General features: G+C 40.2%; 1 protein-coding gene across 1 annotated transcript in view; it reads right to left on the reverse strand.

Annotated features, from left to right (window-relative positions):
• Positions 1–24,096, reverse strand: part of LOC127621316 (phosphatidylethanolamine-binding protein 4) — a 209,974-nt gene that overhangs the window by 116,723 nt on the left and 69,155 nt on the right. Inside the window, exon 4 of the mRNA XM_052094872.1 lies at positions 13,881–13,979. Coding sequence (XP_051950832.1) covers positions 13,881–13,958 — 78 coding nt within the window. The 5' untranslated portion in view covers positions 13,959–13,979. The remainder of the gene's footprint in view (positions 1–13,880; positions 13,980–24,096) is intronic.

The raw sequence follows: 24,096 nt of genomic DNA on the forward strand, positions 1-24,096 counted from the left end.
CCCCTAGGCACAGATCCTCTTTCTCTCTCAGTCCATCATCACCAAGAGAAGCTGACTTTTCATCTCATCCTGTCCCCAGAATTTCCACTCATTCTTGGTCACCCCTGGCTTCAACTGCATAATCCACAGTTTGATTGGACAACCGGATCCCTTATTCAATGGGGCCCAACTTGTCAAACCACCTGTTTACACTCTGACTCTCCTGTCTCACCTCCCGAGTTCCTAGAGTTGATTGACCTCTCTTGAGTCCCCAGAGTGTACCATCAACTTAAGCTGATATTCAGTAAGCAGAGAGCCACAACACTGCCACCCCACCGCCCATATGACTGCGCTATTAACTTGTTCCCTGGTACCTGTCCCCCCAGAGGCTGGATTTTCTCCCTGTTGGCTCCTGAGCATGCAGCTATGGATGAGTACATCAAGGAGGCCCTTGCTGCTGGTTTCATCCGTCAGTCCACGTCACCTGCAGGAGCCGTTTTTTTTCTTTGTGGGGAAGAAGGACGGGGGTCTCCGGCCCTGCATTGACTACCGTGGATTAAATAGCATCACCATCAGAAACCGGTACCGGTACTGCTGGGAACAGCATTCGAGTTGTTGCAGGGAGCATCGATATGCGCAACGCTTAGCATCTCGTACGCATCCGGCAAGGCGATGAGTGGAAGACTGCATTCAACACACCCACCGGTCACTATGAATATCAAGTGATGCCCTTCGGCCTGACCAATGCTCCAGCGGTGTTCCAGGCCTTGATTAATGATGCTCTCCGGGATATGCTCAACATCTTCGTGTTTGTCTACCTGGATGATATCCTGATCTTCTCGAGTTCCCTGCAAGAACACATTGAGCATGTTCGACTAGTGCTCAAACGCCTTCTGGAGAATCATTTGTATGTCAAGCCAGAGAAATGTAAGTTCCACGCCACTAAGGTGCAATTCTTGGGATTCATAGTGGAACCTGGCCATATGCTCATGGACCCCAGCAAGGTCAAGGCTGTGTCAGAGTGGCCCACCCCAGCCTCAGTCAAAGAGGTCCAGCGATTTCTCGGCTTTGCCAATTTTTATCGAAAATTCATCAAGAATTTCAGCTCTGTGGCATCAGATCTCTCAGCACTCACCAAGGCAAGCCACACCCGTTTCCAGTGGACCCTAGGAGCCGAGGCCGCATTCGCCAAGCTCAAGCGTCTGTTTACCTCTGCACCCATTCTCTCTATGCCTGACCCTGAAGTTCCATTCGTCGTGGAGGTGGATGCCTCAGATGTAGGAGTGGGAGCTGTGCTTTCTCAGAGAGGAAAGGATGAGCGACTTCACCCATGTGCTTTTTTCTCCCATCGCCTTACATCAGCCGAGATGAATTATGATGTGGGGGACCAGGAACTCTTGGCAGTAAAACTGGTACTGGAGGAGTGGAGACATTGGCTTGAGGGTTCTACTCATCCTTTTCAAGTTCTTATGGACCACAAGAACCTTGAGTACATACAAAAAGCTAAGCGTCTGAATCCCTGTCAGGCCAGGTGGTCACTTTTTTTTAACCGCTTTGAATTTACACTTACTTATCGTCCAGGGTCCAAGAACCTCAAGCCAGATGCCCTGTCTCGAATCTTTGCCCCTTCTGTCCGAGAAGATTCTGTAAGATCCATCATCCCCGGAAACAGGATTGTGGCCCTGGTGCGGTGGAGGATCGTGGATGTGGTCAGACAGGCTCAAGTCCGAGAACCTGATCCGGGCAATGGCCCCCCTGGCTGTCTGTTCGTTCCCCACTCTGTCCGCTCTCAAGTTCTCCAGTGGGCTGTATTAGCCTTCCCAATCCACCAGATACAGTCCTTGCAGTATCTGGTGGATTGGGAAGGCTACGGTCCTGAGGAGCGCTCCTGGGTTCCTGCCAGACATCCTCGACCCTGAGTTGATTCGAGAGTTCCGCGCTCGCAGACCGGGTTGTCCTGTGGGGAACGTCAGGAGCCTTTCCTAGTGGGGGATCCTGTCATGTATTTACCTGTAATTCCCATTTTTGCCCACTAGATGTCCCTAGTTCTCTGTTGTGCCCCGTTTTCCCGCCATTTTTATCATCATTGTTTTCACCTGTGTCTTGTTTTGTACTATGTATTTAAGTTACCTCAGTTCCCTTGTTTGTCACTTGGTTTTCGATTGTGCTAGCCACCAGTCCCTTGTGTTGCTCTCTCAGCCTGCCCTGTAACTAGGAGGAGTGAATTCTAAGTTTTTTCCCTTGCTGGACTTACAGAGCTTTGTTTTGGATATCTCCTCTACAAGTTTTCTTCATTGGTTTTGAGAAGATTTGTATTCTGTTTTTTCCCCTTGTGCCAAGTTGACTCTTTTGGGACATAACTTTTTATTATTAAATTTTTTGGCTCATCTTACGTGCTGTGTTTGTCTTCCTTCTGGGCCCAACCTAATGCTCTGTGGCTCAGTGGATAGTCAGTGCCACTCTCTCACCAGAGACCCGGGTTCGAGACCGGCTCGTGACAACACATGCACTAGACAGACATCTTTGACCATTGTCATACATCAGGCGTGGCCTTTAAAAGAAGCTGTATCAAGTTGTTACTTTTAAAATGTGACCCAATTATATTTCAATCAGCTGCACTGCATCTTGTTCTTTATAGCATAAACACATTCTTGATGCATTTTTGCGGCCATCTGCACTATTTTTAATTGTATGTCTACTGTAAACATGCTCTAGATAGACATCTTTGATCATTTTTATAGGTTTCAGAATTGTTTTAAGAGCAGAACAAGTTCAACATCTAAAAACGATATTTGATTTGCTCCATTCCACTAATGTCACTGGATGAGAGAACCATGTCCCATCATGTGAACAAACACGCACATCGCAGCTGTGAAGACCAGCACTTCTACTTTAGCCTCTTTTGAAGCATCCATTCATCAGAAATAATCAAAAGAATGATTTTGAACATTTCCTGATTGCATCAGTACAGGATTATACTGTGTGTCTAGCATGTTTCCTGTGTGTGTTTGGCTCTTTATGGCATAGATTGCTTGTGAACAAAATAAATGTTATTTACAGATTAAGGACAGTTAAAAACACAATTACTAAACAGTAAGTTGCCAGTTTTATTCATGAATGCCTGATCTTCTGATGACTGCTTGATATTTATTGTTTATGATGCAGCTGGGCTTAAGTAAACAAAGTGATACATTCAAATGAATATGTTACCCTGTCTTTGTTGCTATTATTATTTTGTGTTGGATGTGCGTTGTGTGTAAAACCTGAAATATAGTTTGTTGTTATGGAGCTCATTCATTCCATCTTCTGAATGAGTTTCAAACATATATGGCTAATGCTAAGGAAGCACTATGTGAACTGTATGGGGCTATTAGCAAACTGCAGAACCCTCACCCTGACGGAGATTTCAACCATGCGAATCTCAAGACAGTGCTCCCTAAATTTCACTAGTATGTGGACTTTGCAACAACAGGGGCAAACATCCTATATCTTCTTTACACAAATATCCCAGGCGTGTATCGGGCGGAGCCCCGCCCCCACCTCGGCTACTCAGACCACATCTCTGTTATGCTAATCCCAGCATACAGACCGCACACCACCTCTGCACTTCAGGACTGTTTTCAGTATACTGACTGGCACATGTTGAGGGAGGCTGCAACATATGGTGACTCTACCAACTTGGAGGAATACACAGCATCAGTGATCAGCTACATCAGCAAGTGCTGATGTTTGAATGCTGTTCATAGACTTCAGCTCAGCAATACACAATCATTTCTCAGCACCTGATTGGAAAGCTGAACCTGCTGGGCCTGAACACCTCCCTCTGCAACTGGATCCTGGACTTCCTGACTGGGAGACCTCAGTCAGTCCGGATCGGGAACAGCATCTCCACCACCACCACACTGAGCACTGGGGCCCCCCAGGGCTGTGTGCTCAGTCCACTGCTGTTCACTCTGCTGACTCACGACTGTGCAGCAATGCACAACTCGAACCACATCAAGTTCGCTGATGACACGACCGTGATGGGTTTCATCAACAAGAACAATTAGTCAGCATACAAAGAGGAGGTGCAGTGGCTAACAGACTGGTGTAGAGCCAACCCGTCTCTGAATGTGGACAAAACAAAAAAAGAGATGGTTGTTGACTTCAGGAGAGCACAGAGTGACCACTCTCCGCTGAACATCGACGGCTCCTCTGTGGAGATCGTCAAGAGCACCAAATTCCTTGGTGTTCACCTGGAGGAGGTCCCTCAACACCAGCTTTATTACCAAGAAAGCCCAGCAGCAGCTCTACTTTCTTCAAAGGCTGAGAAGAGCACATCTCCCACCCCCATCCTCACTACATTCTATAGAGGGACTATTGAGAGCATCCTGAGCAGCTGCATCACTGTCTGGTTTGGGACTTGCACCGTTTTGGACCGCAAAGCCCTGCAGAGGATAGTGAGGACAGCTGAGAAGATCATCGGGGTCTCTCTTCCCTCCATCAAAGACATTTACAAAAAACACTATCCGCAAAGCAACCAGCATTGTGGACGACCCCACACACCCCTCACACAAACTCTTCACCCTCCTGCCGTCTGGCAGGAGGTACCGAAGCATTCAGTCCCTAACGGCCAGACTGTGTAACAGCTTCTTCCCCCAAGCCATCAGACTCCTCAATACTTAGAGACTGGACTGACACCCACACACACCTGTACACCATCCAACTTTTGCACATGTCCAGAGTTGCACTTAATTCATTGTCACTTTATACCTGGCTGCTACCTCAATAACTGCTATGACCATAGAACACTATTTCATAGTATGTTATGTATACATTTGGTATTTTTAGAAAGTGTCATCTTTTTGCACTACTCAATATCAAATGTGTAATGGTCGGCAATGCATTGTCTCTCACTGTGCCTATTGTCCTGTTCCTTTTAGTAATTATTGTACTGTCCCAAACGTTTTGCACACGTTGCACGTGCACTTTATGTAGGAATGTTATTTAGTCTGTGTAGTCTCATGTGGTTCTTTGTTTGTCCTATGTTGTTTTATGCAGCACCATGGTCCTGGAGGGATGTTGTCTCATTTCGCCATGTACTGTACTAACTGTATATGGTTGAATGACAAAAAACACTTGACTTGACAAGGTTTAAAATGATCATATGTAACTAACTTCAGACTGTTTTTGGTGCAAAAAAAAAAACTTCACTTACATTATTAATTGACCTCAGGGAATATTATAAAAAAAATATATATATTTTTTAATGCATTACATGACTCCTTTAAAGGGGTCATGTCACAAGGAATACAATTTTCCTTGATATTTTGACCTACAGTATAAGAGGTCTTTCTACTATTAAAAAATGCTGTAAATTTCAGAACTCAAAACTTAATCCCCAGGGGTGTAAAGTGATGAATTACAAATACTCTCATTACTGTAATTCTATGTAGTTTTTCCAAGACAACGTACTTTTATGTAGTTTAAAATTAGTGTAATTTTACCTTTACTTGAGAACATTCCCATCATATTAAGGACCCTTGGATCAGCACCTCAACATCTATCATATTTTTGTGGTACAAGTCACATTTATTTTATATATTTTCATCATCCTAATTTCCTTAAGGTCTTGTAAGTTATAGTCCAAAGCTACTTATGTACCTGGTACTACTGTAATTGATGTCAGCTGGTGAAACACATGGCTTTTATAGAGTATTTTAAGCAACCAGTTTAAATATTCTGCCCATCATAATATTTTTGTACCAACAAACTCTAGCTGCTGATAAACGCAACTCCTCACATGACCACAAAATGCATGTAGTAATAACATTCAGATAGTGAACCGGATAATTAATACATGGCTGAATGGGTTGCAAATAGCAAAAAATAACCACAAAGTCGCTAACATTAATCAGTGAATAGAATACAATAGTCATACGTTTGTACTCGCAGACAAAAGCTGTTTATTTGTGTAGAGTTACATATAAACAGATGTGGCTTACTTGTTGCATTATTTTTTTTTATCATGAAACAAACAGAATTTGAAAAACTGTTACACACCATTACTTAAAGCAAATTCTCACGATAAAACCAAGCCCAAAGATACGATGTACAGTATGCTGAGAAAATCTTCACGGAGCGCGATTTTCGTCTGTTTGTGAGTGGCTGAATGGAAGTCAGATGGCACTCTCTCTCTCTCTCTCTCTAAAAATATTTTTAATTATTCTATGGGCACCCTGCAATTACGGCACGGACCACTAGGGGTTCACAGACACCTGGTTGAGAAACACTGATCTAGACTAAGGGTGCTTATTACATTGATCACGATAGCAAGACAACCACTGGGTGATCTCAATAAAATCATAATCATTTAATTTTATTTCTATCTTCTGTAGCCAACCGCTGTATGGCTGTAGGTGGCTCATGTATGTGCGCTTTCAAAGCACATGTGTTCCGAGAGCGCTCATACTAATGCGGGTACACGCTTTAAAATGTCAAATAGACTTCATAATTCTGCCAAAATGCCAGTCTTGGCGAGGTATCAATGCAAACACAGTCAGCTATGTCTGAAGTGAACGTCAACAGTGTGATAAAAAGTTGATTTGTATGAAAATGTCAGACTTAAGTGTACATGTAACAGTGAAAATATAATAATAATAAAAAAAAAAAAATACAGAACTCTGATGAAGAGTGTGTTAATTTGAATAATACATTTCCAGGGAAGTAGAGATAAAATAATTTATAATTATGCTCAGCCTTTATCAAGTTTTTCTAATGCCTGATAGAAAAGTATCAACCTTTGTTGATTCTTGACCAGAATTTTCTAATCAGTCACAACTGCAATTCAGAAAATTGTGCATCATGCATTAGAATGAGTACACAACTATTTCTTAAAAGACACAAGAATTAAATCATTGCATCTCAAAAAAGAACACAATGTCCCCCCCTAATAGAAGCCTGATGTGGCCCCTGGTCAGTAACAAAAAACTTTGCCCAACCCTGCTCTATGCCCCCTCTATGCAGGACATGTCATGCAAAGGGAGTCTTTTTTTTATTGATGTTTTTTTGCATTCTTTGCATTGTTTTAAATGTAATGTTTAACACGCAACAATAACTTGCTCATTTAGGGTAATTTAGACCCTACACAAACTGATTTCATTATAATTCTTACAATTGTTATAATTATATTGTGATTTTTTTTCATACATTTCCATTTTCTTTTTCAAACATTTTATCTTTTCATCTCTGTAATCATGTCTCCCTGTTATCTTTTTGGAAAAATATACAATAAGTGGTGTATTTTAAAAGTTGGCAGTCAAAAATACAATTGTTGGTGGATACCTAGATTTTTCATTCTTTCTGACAAACAGCCATAAAGGGAAATGTGAATTATGGCATGTATGCAAGCTACAGTTTTAAATTACAGCATACCGTGTTTATTATAAGGGGGCATATACTTTAGCTTTCACAACCCAATACTCACTACTCATGAGTAGTGATAAATGAGCTACTCTTTTACTCTTACTGGAGTAGTTTTTAGGACAGGTACTTTTAATCTACTCACACTACATTTTTTGAGAAGTACATTTACTTGAGTAGGATTTTCATTTTTCTTACAATTCAATACAAGCATTTATCAGAATCAGAATCAGCTTTATTGCCAAGTATGCTTGCACATACAAGGAATTTGTCTTGGTGACCGGAGCTTCCAGTGCACAACAATACAAAAACAATACAAAAACACAGCAAGACATAGATAATTAATTAAAAAACTATATTAAAAAAAGAATAATAAAAATAAATAATTATACATATACGTAAATACACTCACACACACACCTACATACATACATACATACATACATACATACATACATACATAAATACATACATACACACATACACACACACATAGTGCAAATCTAATAAAAATATGTTATATAAAATAACAAAAATACAGAATATTATGCACAGTGCAGTGTATGTAATGGCAGAAGTGGATATGTTGGATAATATAAATAGACTAAACTGTGTATTGCACATAATTATTGCTCAATGGGGTGGCTTTAACTGTTTATGAGATGGATCGCATGAGGGAAAAAACTGTTTCTGTGCCTGACGGTTCTGGTGTTCAGAGCTCTGAAGCGTCAGCCAGAAGGCAACAGTTCAAAAAGGTGGTGAGCAGGGTGAATGGGGTCCAGAGTCATTTTTACAGCCTTTTCCTCAATCTGGAAGTGTATAGTTCTTGAAGGGGGGGGGGGGCAACCAATAATCCTCTCAGCAGTCCGAACTGTCCTCTGTAGTCTTCTGATGTCCGATTTCCTAGCTGCACCAAACCAGACAGTTATTGAAGTGCAGAGGACAGACTCAATGACTCCTGAGTAAAACTGTATCAGCAACACCTGTGGAAGGTTGAACTTCCTCATCTGGCGAAGGAAGTACAACCTCTGCTAGGCCTTTTCTCTGCCGGGCCAGAGACAATGTGTGTCTCCCACTTCAGGTCCTGTGAGATGGTAGTGCCCAGGAACATGAATGACTCCACTGCTGCCACAGTGCTGTTTAGAATGGTGATGGGGACAATGTTGGGGTGTTCCTCCTAAAGGAATTTATTGAAACCAAGCAGCAAAAACACCTCATTCTCTACTTCCGTGACTATCCTATGTCCCTACATTAATTTGCACCTCTAAAAAACATCAACGCCTACTATTACATCAACACCCTTGGCCCCGCCCACTGGTGGACAAACAGGGCCTACTGTGGCCTAACTATTTCTGAACATCAAAGGGGACCCAATCTGACTATTTTTGCATTTTTGTATTTTAACACTTGATACATATCTCGGGCAACCTTTAGTTGTCAAGTTACAACTCTAAACAGAAGCGATTCGGTTTCATTCAGCTGCTCTGCCTCTTGTTGTTTTGAGCACAAACGAGCCATTGACACATTCTTTCACCCATCTTTGCTATTTTCAATTGCTGATGTATGAAAACATGTGCTGGATAGACCTCTTTGACCGTTTATATGCGTTTCCGGCGATCTGCATTTTTGTGCAGGATGATACTGTAAACTGGATGTGCATGTGTCTTCAGTGTATTTCAGCATGGATTGCATTTAGTTTCGGCTATCAGCGTGGATTGCTTGTGAACCAGTAATAAAATGCTTCAAGTTTTGCAAAGGAACTGTTATTGAAGGCTGGGGCAGTTAAAAACACTTGGACTGGATGCAAAACTGTAAATAAACAGTTCCATTCATGAATATTTCAAATGTCATGATTGTTTGATAGTTTATGGAGCTGAAATCATGTTTACACCTGGCATATCCTGTTTACACCTGTTGCGTCCGTTGACGCAATGCAATGCAATGGCTTGAAGCTGTCTATACAGGGCATGTAGACACAACAGTTTCTAAACCATCTATGTGTCCTGCACAATTTTGAATGGGACATCTGTTTACTGTCGGCGCCAGGCCCGGATTACCCAATGGGCATTATGGGCACGGGCCCAGGGGCCCATGCGCACTTGGGGCCCAAGCGAGGGGAAGATTTATTTATTTTTTAAATTTTTTTTTCATTTCCGAAAACGGAGCGTATATTTGCACTACGTGCCGGCCCGGTGCCTGTCTTTTTAGCAAAAAGACGCTCGACACAAAATAACTATTGTAGCGTAAGGCATGAGGTGCATGATGGTAGCTTTTGACGCGTTCGGCCAGAGTTCGAATCCGCCTTTTGCCGAACTCGCTCTTCTCCCTTTTCCCAACACATGCAGGTACTGCGCAGTCTTCAAATAACCCCGCGCTGAATCGAGCGGACTGTGATTCAGAAAAAAATGAGTGAGAGAAGCGGTTGTACTAAACGCAAACGAAAAAGAGAAAAAGAGGAGAGGGAGGCGTCTTTATTAAGACAGGTTCCATCTATCAAAACATTCTTCAAATGTAGCCAGGCCCAGGGCCAGGCCCAGGAGGAAAATCAGGGTGAAGAAGAAGGAGAGGAGGAGAAAGACAGACCCTGAGACTGAGGAGAGGAGGAGAAAGACAGACAGATAGACAGACAGATAGACAGACAGCCCCTGAGGAGAGGAGGAGAGCATGAGACAGACAGACAGACCCTGAGGAGAGGAGGAGGTATTGTGCGTGTGTGTGTGTGTGTGTGTGTGTGTGTGTGTGTGTGTGTGTGTGTGTGTGTGTGTGTGTGTGTGAGAGAGAGAACAACTTACATGAAATATAGTATTATCAAAAAAAAACAAAAACACGCTGCTTTATTTTACATTTGATTTACATTTACATTTAGGGCATTTGGCAGATGCTTTTATCCAAAGCGACTTACATGTAGTACATTTGTCAATAGTTGGACAGGTCATACACCAGCAATTGTAATTTGTATTGTACGCAACCAATATTATACCATAATACTTACAGCATCTTGTAATGTGTCTACTACCATTTCACTATCATTCAATCATCAAACAAAGTGCCATTAGGGGCCATGAATAATAAAGTGCTAAATACATAAGTGCAGAATTTTTTTAGTATAAAGAAGAAAGAGTATAAAGAAGAGTAAAAAAGTTGAGTTAAGATGACCTATACTGTTTGCATCCTTTTCATCACAGGAAGAGGAGAGGGGGAGAGAGACAAAGAGCAGCAGCCCCTGTAGAGCCGAGGAGTAGAGGACAGGAGAGGAAGAGAGAGACAGACAGGAAAGCTACATTAATGGGTGTGTGTACATGTTTGTGTGTTAATTATGGAAGAATTTGATTCATATAACTGGATTGGTAAAGGTGAGGCACTATGTCCTTGCATATGCCAGCTAGTTGCTCGCTATAGGTGTTACCAGCAAATAGTATCCAAAAATTCAAAAGCTTGATTGTGTGGGTGGGGTGGGGTGGGGGGCCCTACAAGACATTGTGCCCAGGGGCCTCTGAATTCTTAATCCGGGCCTGGTCGGCGCAACGCGTTTCGCTGCAACGGACACTTCCATGGTATACAGCATCATTGATATAATGGATTATATTGCTTTTGACACAACATTACTCTCGGGTCCGGTGTAGATGGCTATGAGAGCTAACAGTTGTGATTGAGATGAACAGTTTAATAAATTATGATTCAATGTGTTGATGTGTGTTATGTGTAAACCCTGAAATGTTGTTTTATAATGTTGTGGAGCTTGTTCATTCGCTTCTGATAGAGTTTCAAATATGGCTTAATTCGAGGGGCTGTACCATGTTAGCCAATCAGAACAGTGAGCGTTTACGTTTAAGGAGATGCATAGGCCAAAACTGAGCATTTCAGACAGAGGGTCAGAGACAGGATGGAAAATGATCATATAAAATACTAAATTATGACTGAAAAATATCAGGAAAAACGTAACATTAACAGTGAAGATACCTCATAGAAGATAATAACACTTAAAAAACAGAGAGCATTTCATTGTCCCTTTACAATATATTGTGTTTTATTGGAGAAACAAAAGCATTGGAACTTGAATTAAAAACTATATTGGAAAAAGTATTTTAAGTTAATAAGAATACATTCATAACTGCATTGCAGGTTAACGTTAGATGATAAGACAATATCTAATTTGAGTTATTTGTTTTTTATGAATCTCCATTTATAGATTACATTTTATCATCGAGAGGTTAGCATGGAAACAAAGACGGAGATAAAATGTCTTCACATGAAAATGAAAAAAAAAATAAGTTTTGCTATCCTATTGTGTTTGCATGCAATACACAAAATACATTATGTTTGCTTTTATGGGGGAGTAACAAGCCAAATCAGGGTTGTAATTTAATTTCTAAAAAAAGGAATTACAGGGTCAATCTCTAAATAAGGTGTTGGAGTGAGAGGGGAATTGTTGATTTGTGTGGCACCTGCTTCAGTCTGAAGCCCAGGAGTATTCCAGGACAGATAATTCCACACATTCACACGGGATGTTATTATAACTTCAGCGAGGTTAGAGGAAGTCAACGTGGCAATTACTCACTTCCCTCTAGCCTCATTAAACCTCTGACCAACCACGGCTCCTCATCATACACACAGCACAACGAGACGGCCAATCAGGGAGCAGACAGGCGGCATGCCGCCACCCACACAGTGACAGGGTATTGAGAGGTTGTCTGTCTGCACACCTGAAATACATTTGTTTATTCACAATGTGTCGCCTGGCCAGACTGGGAGGAGGCTTGTCTCTGCGAGAGAGAGAGAGAATTGCAGGAGGGCAGGGTTGAGTTAACACCGAAGATGGCATCAGTCTTGGGGAGTATGATCACATGCTGCTTTTAGACAATGTATTTGTATCAAGAGTTACTAAAACACTTGCAGAGGAAGACAATTACAGATCATTGCTTTTGTAGGGATAGGTTCATCTTTAGTGCTACTTCATACATATTCTTTGACAAAACCAGAATTAAATTATAGAGTTAAATGAATGAAAATAAACCTGATTTGGAAAATAAACTGGGTCACTGGCCTGATCTGTAAGAATGGAAAGGGAGGACTACAGTGTGACTACAAGTTGACAATAATAAAAGATTAAAATAAACTTTACAATGATGTCATTGGTGGTGCCTTAGGCCCGTAACATACTCTACGACAGTGCGTGAATATAGGTGATTGTGTTCACAAAGCAAGCACATGTTGCATTCTCAGAATTGAAAATTATAGAATTTTCATTTTTGGGTGAACTATTCATTTCATGTAAATCTGATAATACTCCCAGGTGTCTCTTGGCTACTCGGGCCTCTTGACACCTCTTTTCCCTCCAGTCTCTAGTTCCCTCACTTCGCTCTGACAGAATGGGACATGCAGTCATTACACAGGAGAACCATTCACCCACACAATTGTCAAAAACACTTACAATAAAAATCTTGAACTCGACTGCTACGAGAGAAAATTCATTTTTCCTAACTTTATTTTGTATACCTTGTGAGACATGTCAGTTTCCATATACTGTATTTCACAGTTTCTAGTAACACATTTTATGTGAATACAGGGTTCTTCGGATGGGTGGATCGATCTTGAAATATTAATACTTAAGAATTCAAGTATTTTACTTTACTAAATGGCAAGGAATCTAAATGTTCCATTCAATATATGTTAATGGGAATCTTGAAATAACTTTAAACAATAGAAGTTGTTAAATTATAAATGATGATTGATAAAAAAAGAAGTCACCCCCTGCACTGTCGGACAATAATAATACATTTTATTCTTACAACTTTCCATGTACCTGAGGTTTCGGTATTGGCGATATTGGCCTTGATAGTACTTGATATCGGATCGTAATATCCATCCTTACTGATTTCCTCTGTGAATCATGAGGACCACAGTAAGAACAGAAAAAGAGGCATATCTACAAAATAGCCAGTGAGATTAAGAGAGGATGAAAGAATATTGACTTTTCATATTGAGCAATTAAAGTGTGTCTCTATTTAAACACTGCATCCCCATACACTGCCTGATGAATGTGCCTCTCCCGCTGGAGCAGAGCGCTGATGACTAACATGATATTTTTACTCGGTAATTATGTAACTCATCGGAAACGCAGCACAAGTGTGAAGCACATGGAAGGTGCAGATATGGTCCACACAATCCAGGAATTGTTTTGCCCACCAAAGTGTTTCTGACACCTTTTGCTTTGCACATTATGTCCAGGATTGTCTGTGCCAAAAGCACTGCTTCAAGCTACCTTTATTTTAAGGCTTTGTTCTTAGTAATGTTCATATTGAACATATCTTATTAGAAGGCTTCAACATTCCCTATGTGTTTCTGAATCATGGTGGTAAAAGGCCACAGAGGTTATCAGTAAAATACTCCTGTCAGAATGGTAAAACCATGAATAACTGATAACAAGAAAGAAACAAGCTTGTAAAATGGGGTGGGAGAGCATCTACATTTCAAAGATATTTGTGGATGATCTCAAATACCTTAATGTCAACCAGTAACCAGTGTCTCCAGTAGGCACAAGAGGGTTTCTCATGACTGGGAGCATCTGAGTCCACCATTAATAGTGTGTATGTCTTCTCCTGAATGAGAAAGAAAGAAAGAAAGATAATTAACCTAATGATTTTAATATTAAAAAGGTAATTAATGACTGCAAGCACCACAATCATACTTGCATGTAGGTTTGGTAATTTGACAGACCCCTAACTCTACGTAAACCACACTGTTCGGTATGCTCTTTTGACCTGGTCCAGTAAGAAACACCCTTGCAACCACCTAGCAACACCCTATCAACCAGTCAGAACCTCCTAGCACGGTTGCAGCGACTTTTGCATGGACATTCAAATTTTCTCGAGAAAATGCAAATGTCCAGTATATGAATAAGATCAATATTCACTTTAAAATGCATTTCATTTGTCCTAGTCACATTAAAGTTTAGCTTTCCTTCAGTTATATCAAGGCATTTGCAGCCATTGTAGAAGCATATATAATTCAAACTATCCCTGAGAATCATGTGACATACAGAAGAAAACTTCAATTAGTTACTGATACTCTCAGTCACCTTTCGTTCTCACACATTCACTGCATTTCAATCTGTTTACCAAGTTTCATGCTGTTGTTTTCCTTACTTTCTTTCCCTCATTCTTTTTTCTTTTTTTTTTTTTTAAATAAAAACAGTTCACTATATACAACCTGGCACATATTTTGTGTGCTACACATTAACAATGACTGACCAACTTTATCGCTTCAACTACTCATCTCCACAAGTCCCCTTAAAGTTGAAGAACTGGGAGAGCAGATTGAATTATTGCGTGAACGCATTTGTCATCTCTGGTGGCGAGCCCAAAATCTGCCAGACCATATGATAGCGTAATTATTATACGCCTCTCTCAAGCAAACAGAACTGTCAATCACGATTGTTGCCATGCAACAATAGCCCCTTCCCACAACATCTAGACTAAAAGACTGACAAAACTAAAACACTGTATAGTGAAATAATGCAGCATAGTATCTCTTAAAAAGGGTAAAAATGATCACAAGGACAATACAATGATATTATCTTTCTATTATATTCTGGTCTCTAGATATGGCTCGGATCACTCCTTCAATGTAAGTCTATGGATTTTTTTTGTTGTTGCCCGATTTATCATCCACCAGGCTAAAATCATTAGGTCAATAATTTATAAAAGTATAGCACACCTCTCCTCAACAAGCCGTTTAATTTGAGGCATTAGTCCTTATCAGTTTATAGCATAAAAAGTGCGGGAAGAGTTTCACACTGAAGTTTACAACTAATAATTGTTCAAATCCCTAACCATAAGTATGAGCAATTGTATTAGTATAGCAAGCATCATAAAAATATTGTGTGGATTTCAATTATACCAAGTAATGGAAATTTTAATTGCTTAAAATATTATAAAATCAATTAATAAATATTCTGGGTTCAATACAAGTTAAGCTTTCACTGTGTAAAATGATATCCAACTTTGTTGCCACGATAACATAACACCGTAAACCCTGCAATCCAGGTAAAAAACTATTTACAGCTAAAATAATATAGTTTTAACAGACGAATCAAGCAAGTGCTTTTATAAAATGATATGTTTCACATTTCTGGCTTTAAACTGTTCCATTAAGTTCCATTGTAAGTGCCTCACTGTAACTTTTTTAAGAAAAGGAGGGACGAGCCAAATTTGCATTTTTTTGTGGTTGTCAGGGACATCTGTCTTGTGTTAATGTGTCTTTTGGTTTTTAGTTATGTCAAGACTCTTATTTTGAAGTTTAGTTCTTATTCCTTGTTCTGTTTTCCAATCTGGTTCCCTCCCTAATGGTTTCTTGCTGTGTCCTATTACCCAATTAGTCTGTGTGTATATACTCCAGTGTTTGCCCATGTTCCTAGTCAAGCTTTGTTTATGTAATGTGTTTATCTTGTGAGTATTTAATAGTTTCTTGTTCTGGTGTCTTGCTCCATTGTACTTTGTTGTGGGTTATTCTCTTACTGAACTCTGCATGTGGGTTCTACAACTCCTGACTCCCCAGCATCATTTCAGAACGTTTGACTGGTAACATGAACCCAGCAGAGGAAATCCTCCATCTTTACAAAGGTGCCAACTCTACTGACGGGTCCACACAGCAATTCAGTGAGTTGGCAAACCTTTTGGATGGGAGCCCTAAGGGTTTGGCTTGAACAAACTAGTTAAATCATGTCTGCCAAGTGGCAAGTGCAGTTATTCCCTACTACAATACATGGACTACACCCTGAGGCTATGTCTTTCCCCTTTTATTGCGGAGTTGAAGCATGTGACATCCAGTGTTCCCTCACCAGAGTGAACCCAGCGGTCCTAGCTTCGGTGGTCCCAGAGGTTCCTGGTTCTGTGCCATTGCCCTCATCAGAGTCACTACGTGTCTTGACATTACCGGAGTCCCCTAGTACCTTTCCCTAGTCCAAGTACCCTAGAGCCTTTCCCTTGCCCAAGTACCCTAGAGCCTTTCTCTTGCCCAAGTACCCTAGAGCCTTTCTCTTGCCCAAGTACCCTAGTGCCTTTCCCTTGCCCTAGTCCCCTGTTAACTTGCCCCTGCCAGATTCCCCTTTTACCTTGCCCCTGCCAGATTCCCCTGCTGCCTTGCCCTTACCAGAGTCCCCTTTTTCCTTGCCCATGCCATAGTCCCAAGCCACCTTGCCCCACCATATTCCCCATTCACCTTGACATTGCCCTCTTCTGACTCCACTGGTGCGCCGGATCCACAATGGTCTCCAGATCTGGCCGCAACTTTTTGGTCCCCAGGTCAATGGCCTCCACCTGGGACTCTTCTGATTCCCCTGGTGCGTTGGATCCACAGTGGTCTCATGATCTGCCCACACCTCCTTGGTTCTTAGGTCCACGGCCTCCATCTGGGTTGCCACTGGCACCATGTGGTCTGCTGGTCATCCGCCATATGCCTGTGGTCGCATGGAGGTCCACTGGATCCTCTGATCTCTTCTGGTTTCTTGCCAGTTCCACACTGCTCTCCTGGTTGCCCACAAGATCCACCCTGGTCTCTAGCTCGTCCACCAGTACCTCTTGATCCCACATAGTCCCCGCCCTCTCCTTGGATCCCCGATTACCCTATTTTTCTATGTGTTCCTATATACCCCAGTGTTTGCCCTAGTTCCTGATAAAGCCGTTTTTGTAATGTGTTAATCTTGAGAGTATTTTGCTTTGTTGTACTTTTGTTATGAATTATTATTTTATTATCTTTCCTCTAAGGGTTCTAAGAGCAAAGTTCACACTCCTGACTCACCAGCATCATTACAATTCTAATTAACATTATGCCACAAATGTTGTTGATTCACCTTAACTTGTACTGAGCCTAGAATATTTCTTCAAGTCATATTAAAACCAAGCCCCGAAATGTTCATTTAACTTTTGCCCTTTTTAAATTGTCAATCTCATAAGTTTAGTTTTCTTATTTCATATTTCCTTTGCAGCCTTAAGACAATTTATAATCAACCCTAATCAGACAGGCCTATGTTTAACCAACTAAAGCATGAAAATAAAAATCCTTGATATTCTCCAGTCTTCCAAGCCTAAATCCTCTACTCACCTGACAAAAAGCAATAAGCTCAAATAACCATAAGCCTAGTAATCGGAGGATGTTTAAGTGATAGCAGCTCCAGGCGATATTCAGACACCCAGAACAATGCTGCCTCCTCCATGGCCTGTCATGGTAAACCCTGACTGGATCTCAGTGATCTGACTCCTGTGGACAGATTAAATACCCTCCACAGACCTATTTCTGGCAATACAATTCAATCCTAATAGCCATTATGGAGAAGGGCAGGCATAGCAAGGTATACCAATCATACTCCTAAATTCCAAATGAATTATCAGCATGTCTACATGTTCCGGGTGTAACGCAATATAAGCTATAATGAAAGTATTTTTCTTTTTGACTTGTCAACCAGTTGGTAAAAAAGAAAATAAAACACCTTTATAGTAATGCACTTACAATAGAAACCAAAAGAAACAAGTGCTTAGGATAGTTTAAAAGTAGAAAGTTTAAAAAATGTCTATGATGAAAAATAGATCCAAACTCTATTCATTAGTCTCAACAATCATATTATTGTAACATCAATACACTGCTGACATTAAGACCTATTTTCAGGCTTTCCCCTAATAAATGTGGAGAAAGCACATGCATTATGTGGGAGTTTGTCGCTGGGGTAGAGAATATATACACGTGTATGTGTATAATTAATGTGTATTTAGACAGATGGAGGAAGCAAATGCAGTGGAAAGAGAGGACAGGAAAGGAAGGTGTGAAGAGCTGCAGTCTCCCCCACCAGCTGGTTTGAGCTGAAATTGTTTTAAATCAAGTAAAAAAATTAAATAAAAAAAGTATTGTTTTTTGTGCTGTTGACCAATGTAAGTAGCCCAAAGATCAAGGTCAACTCAGTTCCGAAAGACATGTTGTGTTGTGAGCTGAACACACAAGCTTTTAAAGAATCTCACTAAGGGCAATCAGTCCTTGATGTTACGCATGCGAACTGAGATCTTTCGATGTAATGCAACTGTTCTGTTGTAATGCTTGGTGCACATGAGGTTCGATCTCTGCATGCGGCATATTCTGATCCCAAACTTGATCTAAAATATTTTAAGTACATTCTACATTTTCAGACTCAACAATCTGCTTCAAACAGGCACTGAAAAACATGTGATTATCTGTATACATTAGTATCTAACTAAGCTACATTGGATCAAAAAAGCATTTATAGACTAACTATAAGTAACTTGTGATTAGGGCTGAACGATTAACCGAAATAAAATCTAAATCACGATATGACCCAGTGCGATTTTCAAACCACGAGGGCTGTGATTTCATTAAATAAATAAATAGCAAAGCGCTGCCTGCTGTGCTGCGCCTATGTGCAAGGCTGTTATGTCTGTAATGTGTAGTGCTTTCTTAAATGCATGTAAACAGGATCATTGTATTTCACATGTGGTTTCAGAGTGGTTCTGTGCTCCATACACAAACTCTATCTATCTGGTGCCCTTAGTGAAAGATGTGCTCAGAGTTCAGTTAGGTCAGGGGTGCCCAATACGTCGATCGCGATCTACCAGTCGATCGCAAAGGCAATGCTGGTAGATCGCACAAAATGTAAATGTATTTTTGATAAATTGTAATGTAAATATGGTTTTGTTTATTCAGTTGCCATGACAACTAGGTTTGCGCATACGAGCCTTCCAAGGACTTCTGAGAACAGAGCGCGAAATTGCGATGCTACTGCCCGGATTAGGCAAAACTGTCTGATTCCATTCAGTGCAAGTCATCAGAATAAGGTAAATGCCCTGGCTATTGTAATCTATTGTGCTGTAGGTGTTTTGGGTTTAGTTTTAAAACTGAATGATATCAAAACTGAACATTAATATAAATGTTTTTATTAATTAGAAGATTAATTCCATGTAGGGATACATGCAGTAGTCCCAACAAGCATTTTCTTATTTTCAATGAAACTGTGTTTTTTTTAGTTGGTAGATCTTATTGAGTTGGTCATTTAAAAGTAGATCATCACACAAAAAAGTGTGGGCACCCTTTAGTTAGGTGTACTAACGTGCACGGAGCGCATTATTTAAGTAATTTTATTATCTCTTTAATACAATGCACCGCAACAAGTGAATGATTTGCTTACTTTTACTATAAAATTCGACAATAGAAAATTATTCTGCTGTACATCCTGTGGTTATGTGATAATTTATAAGCCCACATCTCAAAAAGCTGGTATTGTTCTAGTTTTTAACATTACGGCTAATGACAACAGAATTTCCCCACACCTTTCAGAAATGCAACCGCTTTCTAACTTCTGCGTTGCAAAATAAGGTGGATACACACTGGTATAGAGGAATAGAGAGCAATGTGCAACACAGCTGGTCTGTCTTGAACTTTATCAGTGTTGAGTTTTGCAAAATGTCATTACGTGGTTCATTACATGTATAGTGAAATATCCACTGTGTGGCGCTCAAAGCGGGTTAATTGGTCCACCAAACAGATGCGATTGTGTTTTTCCTATCCCACCTTAAACCCTAAACCTAACCGATAGTGTCATTAAGGCAAATATTAGGTGAAAACAACAATTACTGTGGCATCCACGTCAATCTGTAATGCTTATTACACTTTCGGATCATGTGTCGGAACTTGTACCCGTCTTAAGTGTTGCAAGTGTTACACTATCGCTTGAGCTGACGCACAACTTGCTCACACATGAATAAGTTTGTGAATGTAGTAAGTAAGGTGAATGTGGTTATGCAATGCAAACTTTAAAATCATCTACAAGTCATGAGCAAGAGTAAAAGTGTTCCACATTGTGTACAGAACATGGCAAAAAATAAATGTTTATTCGTGATATTCGTGAAAGTGAATAAGTAATTCTTGTCGTAGCACTTTGTGTTTATTTCTCCAGGAAACTGCCGGGATACATACAAGCAAATGTAGGTATAGAAATAATATACTATGAGACCGGGTTGGGCCTAGCAGTTAGCAGATGGTTTCCAAGCACATTTGGGAGACAAATCATGCCAAGATTCTGCCTTTTTCTTCCCACAATATTTCCTGTCTTTTTTCTAATGACTTGATTAATAAAAAGGGACATAAAGTCCAAAAGGAAAAACTAATTGATTACAAAAAAAATTTTAAAGGGAGAGTTCATCCAAAAATTTAAATCTCATCTTTTACTCAACCTCATGCCATACCATATGTGTATGTCTTACTTTCTTCTGCTGAACACAAATGGAGTTTTTGAAGAATATTTCAGCTCTGTAGGTCCTCAATGCAAGTGAATGGGTGCCAACATTTTGAAGCTCCAAAAATCACATAATGGCAGCATAGAAGAAATCTACACAACTCCAGTGGTTAAATCTTTATCTTCAGAAGTGATATGAAAGTTCTGGGTGAAAACAGATCAATATTTAAGTCCTTTTTTTGTTACTATAAATTATCCTCCCTTCCAAGTAGGTGGTGATATGCATGAAGAATGTGAATCGCCAAAAACAAAAAGAAGAATAATGTGAAAGTGGAGATTGACGGTAAAAAAAGGAATTTTCATTTTTGGGTGAACTATCCATTTAGGGTTCATCTATGTGAAGTTTACATCAAATGCCAATAGGACCAGAAAACAAACAATGCATCATGGGAATGGGGTTATAACAGAAAAGATCTGTTAGAAAAGATACTGTAGTAAAGAACCAAGAAAACAGAAATTCAGCTAGGAGAAAGAGAAAAAGGCGGAGGGAAGTACAAAGAAACCAAGGCCCCTTTGTGAGTTTATAAGTTCATGGTTTATCCATGACCCCATTCCAAGCCCTGTTGTCCATTTAGAAGCCTATAAATATCCATCCTACTGTATCCTTCCCTCTGTCTCTGTAGACACACACAAAATACCGTAAATGAACACACACAAACACACACTCGTGACCCACAGCTTACGCTACGCAATCAATCCCAAATCCCTCTTTAAGCAGTGAAAACACTTGAACTGGCTGGGTAATTAACAGGTATCTGTGTTGTGATTAAGATACAGAGATGGCTTATAGCTCATCGACTGTAGCTTAGTGCAAGGTTAGCTGATCAATGAGCCTGTTAAAAAGAGTGGAAGTTGAATACTGATCTCAAAAGTAAAGAGCAATTATCCCTGAAATACAAATAATTTAGAATTGCAACTAGATTTCCACATTTTCACATGTGAGTGGTGCTTAACATGATATTAGGGTGCCAGGTCATTGCTATGTGGTTGGTGTTTTGAATAGTTGCTAGATGGTCGCTTACTGGCCCAAGTAAAAGAGCCCACCCCCAAGTCGCTAGTTCTTGCCTTTCGATACAGTATGGTGCCAAGGCCCCACATTCAAAGTAAGGATTTTTTTCCCCCATCCATTTTATCATCTGTTAATCTTTAGTAAATGGTTAATCTTTGTGTAAACGATCAGTCTGTATTGTTTCATCTTACATTTTATTTCTCCCCTTTTTTCCCCAATTTGGAATGGCCAAATTGCCTCAATCCGTGTGGCAGAGGACGAATCTCTGTTGCTTCCACATCTGAGACGTCATTCCGTGGCTTGTTGAGCGTGTTGCCACGGAGACAAAGCGCGTGTGGAAGCTTCACGCTATTCTCCGCGGCATCCACGCACAACTAACCACATCCCCCACAGAGAGCGAGAACCATATTATAGCGACCACGAGGAGGTTACCCCATGTGACTCTACCCTCCCTAGCAACCGGGCCAATTTGGTTGCTTAGGGGACCTGGCGGGAGTCACTCAGCACACCCTGGATTCAAACTAGCGACTCCAGGGGTGGTAGTCAGCGTCTTTACTCGCTGAGCTACCCAGGCCCTATTTGAACTTAATTTTTAAAAAACCTTGTTCAATAGAGGAATTTCTGGTGAAGAACTACACCATCCACGATCCATGAACAATCTAGTCGGTCTCCCTGCATTCTTTAACTACTTTATTTTGCAATGATATTTCAAATATATTGTTTCTTTACTTATAATCCTTATTACTTATAATTTGATTACGTCATTTGAATGGCATGGCATTGTAGTTCATGCCCTGACTGAATACCTTAAAATCAATGTTGTTAGTTTGGTTCATGGCTTAGAACTCAAATGAAGGATTTTCTGAAATCTCAAAAGGAACAAAAAAATGTAATTAATACTACCGGAACAGAGACAGCAGAAGTGGGCGGGCACCTTTGCACTCTTTATACACTGTAGCACACACAGTGCATTATATGTTACACATCATAGTTTACTAAAATGTAATACTTAAAAAAAAGAAGAAAAAAAAAGAAAAACAAACAAAAAAATATATATATATATATATATAAATTTATTTATTTTTTAATCTCTAACCCAAGTATGAGCAATACTAAGAGTTATGCCTGCTTTAGCAAACATTACTAACAAGCATCAAAGATAAAAACCTAGCGAGTTTGGGCCTCATAGACCCAAAATGGAATGTTAAATGTGTGCCAAATAATGTTCAAAAATGTTGTCTAGGAAGGAAGTTGACCTAGGTTTTGAGACACAACTGAACAAGAAATTTGACAACAAATATCATCAGGAAGAACCTGTACATAATAAATCTCATAATTGGGTGAATCTCATTCTACTGCTGCAACAACTAATCGATAAAATCGATAATAATCTATAATCAATTAAATTATTGCATACACTCTTTGATGCGCTTGAGAGTTGTTTCTCTCCAGCGCATAACTTACATTTTAATGTTATTTAATGTGTTATAATGTAAAAATGTTATGAATTCAAAATCAGGCACGTATTTCCATCTCACAAAAATGTTTGGGGAAATTCACCAAGAATGAATTGCAGCCGGTAAAGGCGCCTTTTTTTGCAGACGCTGTCTGCGCTCGTTTAGTGCCCGAATCACTTAAGGAATTACGCAGATCAGGGGTGGATTACCAACATTTTTAATTTTTCTGTCCAATTTGGTTTCATACATTTTTGACAACTACATGTAAACTTTACAATTATCATGTGGTGTAACCTTCAAGTTTGCACCTTGAGTACATGAGTATAAACAACATAATTCATTAATTTCCAAAAGTTTTCAAACACAAAAAAAAGAAATTAGATATATACATATATATTATGATTTTGTTACTCAAAAATATCGAGAAGGTTTCTCAGGGTTACATATAGGACTTGAACAAAATGCTTTTCATAAAAATGTCCAAATAAATATCAGATGGGGGCCTGGGTAGCACAGCGAGTAAAGATGATGACTACCACCCCTGGAGTCACAAGTTTGAATCCAGGGTGTGCTGAGTGACTCCAGCCAGGTCTCCTAAGCAACCAAATTGGCCCGGTTGCTAGGGAGGGTAAAGTCACATGGGGTAACCTCCTCTGTGGGGGGAGTGGTTAGTTGTGCGTGGATGCCGCAGAGAATAGCGTGAAGCCTCCACATGCGCTATGTCAAGCTATGTGAAAAGATGCGTGGATTGACAGTCTCAGATGTGGAGGCAACTGAGATTCATCCTCCGCCACCCTGATTGAGATCACAACGCCACCACAAGGACTTAGAGCACATTGGAAATTGGGCATTCCACATTGGTGAGAAAAAGGAAAGAAAAAAATAAATGATCAGATGATTTTTAAAACTTCATGCTCAGTTTTGAGGGTCTAAAGATGTCCACTCTGTTTTATGGT

This window comes from Xyrauchen texanus, chromosome 27 (assembly GCF_025860055.1).
Source record: "Xyrauchen texanus isolate HMW12.3.18 chromosome 27, RBS_HiC_50CHRs, whole genome shotgun sequence".
Classification (NCBI taxonomy): domain Eukaryota; kingdom Metazoa; phylum Chordata; class Actinopteri; order Cypriniformes; family Catostomidae; genus Xyrauchen; species Xyrauchen texanus.